The sequence below is a fragment of the Bombina bombina genome, chromosome 1 (assembly GCF_027579735.1).
Source record: "Bombina bombina isolate aBomBom1 chromosome 1, aBomBom1.pri, whole genome shotgun sequence".
Classification (NCBI taxonomy): Eukaryota; Metazoa; Chordata; class Amphibia; order Anura; family Bombinatoridae; genus Bombina; species Bombina bombina.
The window spans coordinates 209,145,337-209,155,301 of NC_069499.1; the positions used below are offsets into that span (position 1 = coordinate 209,145,337).

General features: G+C 32.7%; 1 protein-coding gene across 1 annotated transcript in view; it reads left to right on the top strand.

The window, feature by feature from the left end:
• The window catches only part of LRFN5 (leucine rich repeat and fibronectin type III domain containing 5), an 81,729-nt gene extending 74,158 nt beyond the window's left edge, over window positions 1–7,571 (top strand). The window contains exon 2 of the mRNA XM_053689727.1: window positions 6,119–7,571. Coding sequence (XP_053545702.1) covers window positions 6,119–7,061 — 943 coding nt within the window. The 3' untranslated portion in view covers window positions 7,062–7,571. The remainder of the gene's footprint in view (window positions 1–6,118) is intronic.
• The last annotated feature ends 2,394 nt before the right edge of the window (window positions 7,572–9,965 follow it).

The following is a 9,965-nucleotide window of genomic DNA, read 5'->3' on the forward strand; positions in this document are numbered from 1 at the left end:
TCATCAGGGTGGGACTTACAGTCCCCAAGCTATGAAAGAAGTATCTCAGACACTTGCTTGGGGGAGTGGTCGCTCCATCCAGATGTGTTTTCTCAGATTGTTCAGATGTGGGGTCTTCCATAAATAGATCTGATGGCTTCCCATCTAAACAAGAAACTACCCAGGTACCTGTCCAGGTCCAGGGATCCTCATGCGGAAGCGGTGGATGCGTTAACAGTTCCTTGGTGTTACCAACCTGCTTATATATTCCCGCCTCTAGTTCTTCTTCCAAGAGTGATCTCCAAAATCATCATGGAAAAATTGTTTGTGTTGCTGGTAGCTCCAGCATGGCCTCACAGGTTTCGGTATGCAAATCTTGGTCGGATGTCCAGTTGCCAACCTTGGCCACTTCCATTAAGGCCAGACCTTCTGTCTCAAGGTCCGTTTTTCCATCAGGATCTCGAATAATTAAATTTGAAGGTATGGAAATTGAACGCCTAGTGCTTAGTCATAGAGGTTTCTCTGACTCTGTGATTATTACTATGTAACAGGCTCATAAATCTGTTTCTAGGAAGATTTATTATCGAGTTTGGAAGACTTATATTTCATGGTGTTCTTTTCATAAATTCTACTGGCATTCTTTTAGAATTCCTAGAATTTTACAGTTTCTTCAGGATGGTTTGGATAAGGGTTTGTCTGCAAGTTCCTTGAAGGGACAAATCTCTGCTCTGTTTTATTTCACAGAAAGATTGCTAAGCTTCCTGATATTCACTGTTTTGTACAGGCTTTGGTCCGTATCAAGCCTGTCATTAAATCAATCTCTCCTCCTTGGAGTCTTAATTTGGTTTTGAAGGCTTTACAGGCTCCTCCATTTGAGCCGATGCATTCTTTGGACATTAAACTAATTTCTTGGAAAGTGTTGTTCCTTTTGGCCATCTCTTCTGCTAGAAGAGTTTCCGAATTATCTGCTCTTTCTTGTGAATCTCCTTTTCTGACTTCTAGTCTATTTGTTATCTTTTCTGGTTCTAGGAAATGTCAGAAGGCTTTTGCCATTTCCTTGTCATCTTGGTTAAAGCTTTTGATTCATCAGGCTTATTTGGAGCCGGGTCAGGCCCCGCCTCAGAGAATTACAGCTCATTCTACTAGATCAGTCTCTACTTTGTAGGCTTTTAAGAATGAAGCTTCAGTTGATCAGATTTGCAAAGCAGCAACTTGGTCTTCTTTGCATACATTCACTAAATTTTACCGTTTTTATGTATTTTCTTCTTCGGGAGCAGTTTTTGGTAGAAAAGTTTTTCAGGCAGCTGTTTCAGTTTGATTCCTCTGCTTTTTCTTTTCATTATGAGAATAAACTTATATTTTGGGTTGTGGATTAATTTTTTTCAGCAGAAAATGTCTGTTATTATTTTATCCCTGCCTCTCTAGTGACTCTTCTGTGGAGTTCCACATCTTGGGTATTACTATCCCATACGTCACTAGCTCATGGACTCTTGCCAATTACATAAAAGAAAACATAATTTATGTAAGAACTACCTGATAAATTAATTTCTTTCATATTGGCAAGAGTCCATGAGACCCACCCTTTTTATGGTGGTTATGATTTTTTTGTATAAAGCACAATTATTTCAAAATTCTTTTGTTGATGCTTTTTACTCCTTTCTTTATCACCCCACTACTTGGCTATTCATTAAACTGAATTGTGGGTGTGGTGAGGGGTGTATTTATAGGCATTTTGAGGTTTGAGAAACTTTGCCCCTCCTGGTAGGATTGTATATCCCATACGTCACTAGCTCATGGACTCTTGCCAATATGAAAGAAATGAATTTATCAGGTAAGTTCTTACATAAATTATGTTTTTAATGGTTTTGATTAGTTTACTGGATGTTTTTTTTTATTGGTTTCAAATTCAAATGCTTTTCTAGTTCAAACTGTGACTCTTCTTACTGACTGCAATGGTTTTAAAATGTTGGGGAGTAACAGCAAACCAAAAGCAACCAAGCTACTTTACAATGTTTTCAAATGGATTATAATGCACCTTTTTGTTCATCCAATATTTACCCTTATTTTTTGGTGAAATTAATTGCCACATTGATAAAAACCTTCCTTAAGCATTAATTCACCTCATGTTGAAATATTAGTTATTTAAAATGCACCAATTAATTATAATAGACAAATTGAACAACACATTATTGTTATTAGATACTGTGATTAAGAAGCTTCAATAAAATATATTAGCATGATTATAACATCAATGTTACATCCCTTTGGGAGATATTAAAGTCATATGGTTAATTGTCAATAACTTATCTTGTACAAATTCTTAAGATTAAGAAAAAAAATATATAGTCAATTGAATATAATCAACTAGAAAAGACAAAAAGAACAACAGAAAATGACAAATAGAACACATAGATCAATTAAAAATTAAAGAATTTAAAAAATTAGCTATTTCTAATGTCTGCACATATTTCTTCAAGATTTAAGGTTAAAAGCTTTCTGTATAGCAAATGCAAATACTTTATTGCTACATGTGTCTTCCATTAAATATTGTATTGTTATGATAGTAATCACATTGTTTATTATACTCTTATGATACTCTTAAATACACTAATTATTATAAATGTTTGATGGTAAAACACAGAGGACTAATGCAGCCTGCAGAAAGAGACAGAGTAGAAGACACATACATATGAACTGTAGAACAAGGCTTATAAAGGTAAAATACATATATAACAAAATGTTAGACTCTTAACCCGGAACCAGCAGATGGAATCTGGATGGTCAGGGATCAGAGTTTGGGTAGACTAAGTACAGAATTCAGAGTATACTTTAAAAGTTGTAGCTGGATGATCCAGGGTGAACTCTGTATGGGGTTGGTCATTTCCGGATGTGATTTGTGCTGTTTCAAATACCATTCTGTGAAATTGGGATATTAAAAAGGGAATGAGAAACAGTAGGGCACATCCCTCAAATTGCAGGATAATTGGGAGCTATAGAAATAGAAACAGGAGAAGGGGAGATACAATGGGAGAGGATTATATGATTGCTAAACATTTCTTTACCTATAACTGAAAATGAAAAGAAAAATCTGAAAACTAAATATAAAATAGTAAACATTCACTAAAAAATCAAAGGGAATTCAAATAATAATTAAATGTTGGTAAATCATATTAAGATATCAGTTGTGTCCTCTGATAGTTTTCATCTTAAAAAAAGAGGGTCAGTAGAATGTTGAAAACTTTAGTAGATTTGTTTCTTTTCTTATTTTGTAGCATTTTACATACACACCAGTTACTGTAATGTTGAAGAGAAGATTAAACGTAAATGGAATTCTAGATAAAATACCATACGATTTATAGAGAGTGTAGCTATTGATGAGGCTGATCAAGTTATAGTGAGTCTGGCTGAGTGTCATATAAGTGGCTTGAGGTTTTGAAGTGTGCTTTTAAGACGTGTTTACAAATTAGTATAATACAAATAATTAACTAGTTAAGGATCATCTTGACAGGAATACATGACAAACATTATGGTCTTTAAAACTCTTTTGAGATTCATCTTCAAATGATCTACGCATTTGTGCACTTCGTTGGTCACAGATATCTAGGGCACCTGTTGTTTCAAAATCCCTGGGTCATAATGCATATACAGGAAGGACATAAGCTCCCTGCCCTCATGTGTTCTACCCAAGAGCCTTCCTAAAACATTCATATTAGCATTTTTCCCCCTTTCCAATTTCCTTTCCTTTTTCCTCTCTCTTCCCTCCCCTCTCCCTTTTACCTCCAAATTTGACAAACAATTTTATTAATTAAACAGACAGTGCATAAATAGTTAAAGGGACAGTCAACACCTGAATTTTTGTTGTTTTAAAATATAGATAATTCCTTTATTACCCATTCCCCAGTTTTGCATAACAAACACAGTTATAATAATATACTTTTTACCACTGTAATTAACTTGTATCTAAGCATCTTCTGACAGCCCTATGATCACATGACATTTTATTTATTATCTTTTGACTTTCATTTTAGCCAATTAGTGCAGTGTCTGCAACAATCCATGGTCGTGCTCACAATGTTATCTATAGGGATTACCTGAACTAGCTCCCCCCCTGCTGTAAAAGTAAATGCAAAAGCATGTGATTAGAGGCAGCCTTCAAGGGCTTAGAAATTATCATATGAGCCTTTCTAGGTCTAGCTTTCAACTAAGAATACCAAAAGAACAAAGCAAAATTGGTGATAAAAGTAAATTGGAAAGTTGTTTAAAATTGCATGTCCTATTTGAAACATGAAAGTTTTTTTGGACTTGACTGTCCCTTTAAAACTGTTTTAAATAAATGTAAAAACCACAACCAACATTAAAATACAATAAAAAATGTGTTCTTTCATTTAAGGGTGGTAATTGTAAAACATTTACATGCTATAAATGCTATTACCTGCAAAAGAGAATCACCAGCAGTTTTTGTTTGTGATCAGCAGTGCTTTTGTGGGTCCCTCGTGATACTTCTACTGTATGGTTGACAACTTTGTGGGGATAAACACACAGTAGTCTAGGGTTGATAGTCTTAAAATTACATGAGCATGTCATCTGTTGACTTTTATGGTTCTTTAAAGAACTATAAGGGATGATGTCTCCCAGTTTTCGGTCTGGTAAAACAGTAACCATAACCCATGCAAGATACTTTTTACAGAGTATTTAAGGTATTGAAAAAGAACCCATAAACGTCTCCTTGTAACAAGGAGAATGCACATTCTTACTCATATCAAACTTTTTTTCATTTAGTATACCATAGTCTTAAGCAAGCATTGAACTCAAATAGTTGTGTCATGTTCATAAAAAAGCAAAAATTAAATATGTTGAAGCAGGTATGTTTTTCAAAAACTCAGACATAGGGGAAAATTGGTCAATGTCTGATTAGCACAACTCCCACAAATCTGTTGCTGGACCGGGGCATGCATGCACTAACATAAAAAGAAAAAGTCGTCTTATTCATGGCATGGGTCTAAATATTTAATAAACAAAACTAATGTAATACTTTTCAAAAATCTCTTTTGTGTGCAACACATAAACTAATTAGCATCAATGTCTAAATAAATATTAGACACTAAGCAGTGAAATACAGGAAGCATGGATATAAAGCAATGACATATTTTACCCTCTTAATGTAATAATAGTAACTACATTGCTATCATAGTGTTCTCTAGTATTCAGAAATTAATACTTCAGTACTTTAGAACAATACTTTTTTTTTTTTTTTTACTTAAACTTATAAAAGAAAACAGCGTGCATGTATATGTATATGTGTGAAGTGGATTTATTTAGAAGTCAACTATTGTTACAGTCAAACCTTTCAAAACCAATTTGTCATAAACAATTTTTAGTAAGTTTTTTTTTAATCAGGTGTTCTGCACTATCAAACAATTTAATTAGCATACTGGATTATTATTAAAAAGCCTTTCCGTTGTAGGATAATTGTGCTGTTGATGGAAAATATTACAAAAACACTTTATAAACCTTAATTTCTAGATTGATCTTAGTAGAGAAGTTTTATTTCATTATTTTTTCTATGTATTTATTTGTTTATTTATGTGACATGGTCGGTTGTTTTTTTGCTAACCATGTCCTAAATCAATTTATGAACAAAAGTGTACAATGTAAAACTAGAACTTACCTAGAGACAATAATATATTTTGCAAAGAGTCAAATGTAACAAATTGGAATTTCCAATCACATCTCATTTCCTTTGCTTACTTGACTCTCATGGGAAGCTCCACTATACTTTTAATATTTATGACTGGTCTTCTACATTTATTTTATGGATAATAAAAGATCTCAATGCCTTTGGTATCAGTATTTTATTGACTCATGATAAGGAGCCAGTATTCTTAGCCAGAAGGAAGAATATTTTGAAACATTTTCAAAGTTATAGCCAAGCAGAGCAATTAAGTGGGGTGTGAGCTATTGTGATCGGCTGCTACTCTCATCTATACATGGCTTTTTGCAAAATTTAGACTTGCTTCCTGGAAGTTTGAGATGAAGGACAAAAAATCATACAAATTAATATTTTAATAATAAAACAGTATTATTGAATATTGTTTATTAAATGATACCATAACAAGATTTCTAATTTTTCTTTCCATAGAATGATACCTCCAACAAGCAAGACATTCCGTGTTAATAACCTGGCTTCTGGAACTGTGTATGACTTGTGTGTTTTAGCAATTTATGATGATGGAATCACTTCACTGACAGCCACAAGAGTTGTGGGATGCATACAGTTTACTACAGAACAAGATTATGTCCGCTGTCATTTTATGCAGTCTCAATTTTTGGGAGGTACCATGATAATTATTATTGGTGGAATAATTGTTGCATCTGTATTGGTTTTTATAATTATACTTATGATAAGATATAAAGTTTGCAACGGTAATGGAAACCATAAAGCAACAAAGGTCAGCAATGTTTATTCTCAAACTAATGGTTCCCAAAATCAAGGATGCAGTGCTTCAATGCCACCATCTGCATCCAAACAGATGGTAGTACATGATGACAGTGCTCAGTGTTGCAAAGCTTCTAATGATAGTGGGGCACAATCTTCAGACACTTGCTTAAGCCAAGATGCTCCCACCACTACCTCTGCTTTGCCTCATACTTGGACTTCAACTAGTTCTGCATCTTTAAAGCAGAAGAAAAAGACTGTCCTCAAGCCAAGTATGGAATCACAGACTGACACAGTTTTAAATATGGAGTCCCAAAACACAAATAGAAATAATTCAACGGCCCTTCGGCTTTCTAGTCGTCCTACTGGCTCTTACAAAGATACTCCTATGTATAAAAGAGGGCAATCAAAGCCAAGTAAATTTCTTACATTACCTGCAGAAACATCTAGAGCAAGGAGAAGATATTCCTTGAATGGTGAAATAATGGAATACCATTGTTATGTTAACTCACAAAATACAGGTGGATTATGGTCCAAAAGGAGCATGTCTATGAATGGGATACTTATACAATCAGACAATTCTGATATGGACAGTGGAAAAGCAACATTTTCAAGCTCTGAGTGGATATTAGAAAGCACTGTGTAATAAGTTCCTTTATTTTTAAAAAGGGTAAATTCTCATTAATTCCAAGCACTGTCCTTGAAAATTAAAAGTAGGATTCCCAATCTAATTGTTTTAATTTATGGCTTCTACAAACAGGGTTATGTATGAGCCACCAACTGCACCTTCTTGTTCACATTAAAAGGTGTAAAATAACCACATACAGATGAATTATGAATATGGAGATACAAAATTCTTAAAACTGCACCAGTGCCTTCCCTTCCTATAGGACTGGCTTCCTGGTTCTGCTTCACCAGAAGCATGAGACTTAATTCACAAAAAAAGCCTTTCATATGGGAAATAAAATTTCCTTCAAGCTTACAAATCACACAAAAAGACCAATTATGGAAGAATTAGTAAAATATTTTTTAAATGACCAGACTGTATTTATTTTTGAGTGATAATGGTGTTGCCTTTATTTTTAGGCAAATGATGTACAGAACAACTTATGTGTTGTTATGTTGTGTAAAATAAAATATTCAATATCTATACCAAGACATTGCTTTAAATTGTTTATGTATATTGTAACTATAAATGCATTCATACAGTTGTCCATCTTCATCCAATATGAACACAGACACAACAGAATTCTTTACTAATTGTATTTTTGTGGAAACAAAACAAAATAAAAAAGTACCTTACTTCAATAATTATTTGAGATTTACTAAAAAACTGTATAACATAAATTAACCCTAATTATAGAAATGGACATTTCATATGTAATCTAACCTTTTAATATTTTATTTTATACAGAAAAAAAACACCCTGATCTTAAAATTATAGTTATAAATATTATGTTTGTATATAGATGATGATTATATTTTTAATAATAATAGAAGGGATATTTATTAGTAGGTATAAATGTTTGACAGAAAAGCAAAATATAACAGCACGATAGGCACACAAAAACATAAAACACATAGAAATAATTTAAGTAGGTTAATGTAAAGAACTATTTTAATTTGAAAAGTGTAATTGAATTATATATTTTTTTTAATTATAAAAGTTATATAATTTGTACATGCTAAAAAAAATCATAATCATGCACAGTATTCTAGGTTTTACTGGAAACACTGTAAAAACTGGTCTCTTTTAAAACCAATATTTCACTTGATACCTCAAATAACATTTGCATTGGTTAACATTTTAATTACTTTTAGTGTATTACTATAGACTTTTATTTCAAAGATCCAAATGTTTAAAACTGTGTAAATGGCTTCCAAAAATAGCAAACATTCCTAGGGTCAGTGTCTGAACATCATGGTTGATATTAAGCATATTCAGTAGTTGGTATTATATACAACTTCAAGTTAATTCTGTTACACAATGTGAAAACATACACCTGCTTTTTGTTCAAAATGCAAGTTTGGTAGTCATTGACACATGAATAATTTGAAAATATTTATAAACACAAACAAATACTGTTTTTTGACTATGAAAGTCTGTCATATTTTAAATGAAAAAAAAAAAAAACAAACACATTTCATTAAGTTTATTCAAATAATATCAAATGTCTGCCCAAATATCATATTTGAAATATTAAGCACATTTAGAAGTATTTGGTATAAGAAACAGTTACAGTTTCATGTATTTAGGAAATTGCTATTGCACGCATGAATTAAGTGCCAAAAAATACAACTGTTTAATTCCAAATGTGAGCTAATTAGACTTTGAGCTGTGTGCTTATGTTTTAGGGCCTGATGATCTCACCGGCAAAGAGAGAAATTGTGTAAAATCTTTGGATTCTTGTGAGCATTATATAAAAATGTAGGTGTATCTCCTTCAGCAAGAAAATATAATCTCCCAAACTAAAATTTACCTTTCTAAATTTGTTTGAGATTGCAGTAAATAGTAACATAGTAACATAGTAGATGAGGTTAAAAAATGACCAAAGTCCATCAAGTTCAACCTATACAAATCTAATATACTTACAAAAAAGCTGCTCCAAATGAGCTTAAATTAATAACATTAAAAGGTGACCCATTTAACACAAGCAATCATATCCCTGAATTCTGTTTCTAGCCGGCAATGTATCCAAACCATTTTTAAATGTATCTAAGGGATTTGCATTCACTACCTCCTTTGTTAATGAGTTCCACAATTGTATTACTCTTAAAGTGAAAAAAATATTTCCGTTGCAGAAGATTAAATCTCCTTTCCAACAGCCTTAAATTGTGACCTCTTGTCACAAACTATTTTCTTGGAATAAACAGAGCTTCTGCCATATCTGTATATGGGCCTTGAATATATTTATATAAAGTAATCATGTCACCTATCACGCACCTTTTTTTCTAGAGAAAACAGACCTAGTTTGGCTAACCTCTCATTATAGCTTACATTCTCCATTACCCTTATTAGCTTTGTGACCCTTCTCTGAAAATGTTCTAGGTCTGCAATGTCTTTTTTTGAGATTGGTCACCAGAACTGCGCTCTATACTCAAGGTGAGGTCTGATCAGGGATTTAAATAGTACTTCTTAATAATCTTGCAATACTAGAGAGCTTATGACCATCAAGCCTTAATTTTGTCACTATAATACTTTTGAAATTGTTATTTATAAACACAAAAAAACAAGTGCATTGCTTATGAGGATCAAATTCTCATAAGAAATGCACACACTCTTAAATAAATTCAGTTTCAATTTGTTGAAATTATACATTGCTTATTCCTCTGAACATCAGTGTCATGAACAACGTTCACAAAGAAGTACACATATATGCATCTAAAATGTATTGTATTCATTTGTTTGGAAAATATGTGCCAGATAAATATAACAGATATATTTCTTATTTCAGATAGCAGACTCAAATGAATAGATTTGAGTCTTGCTGGCCATCCTGAATGTGTTTTCTAGGTATTTTCAATTCTGCACAATTATATTCAGCCTTTT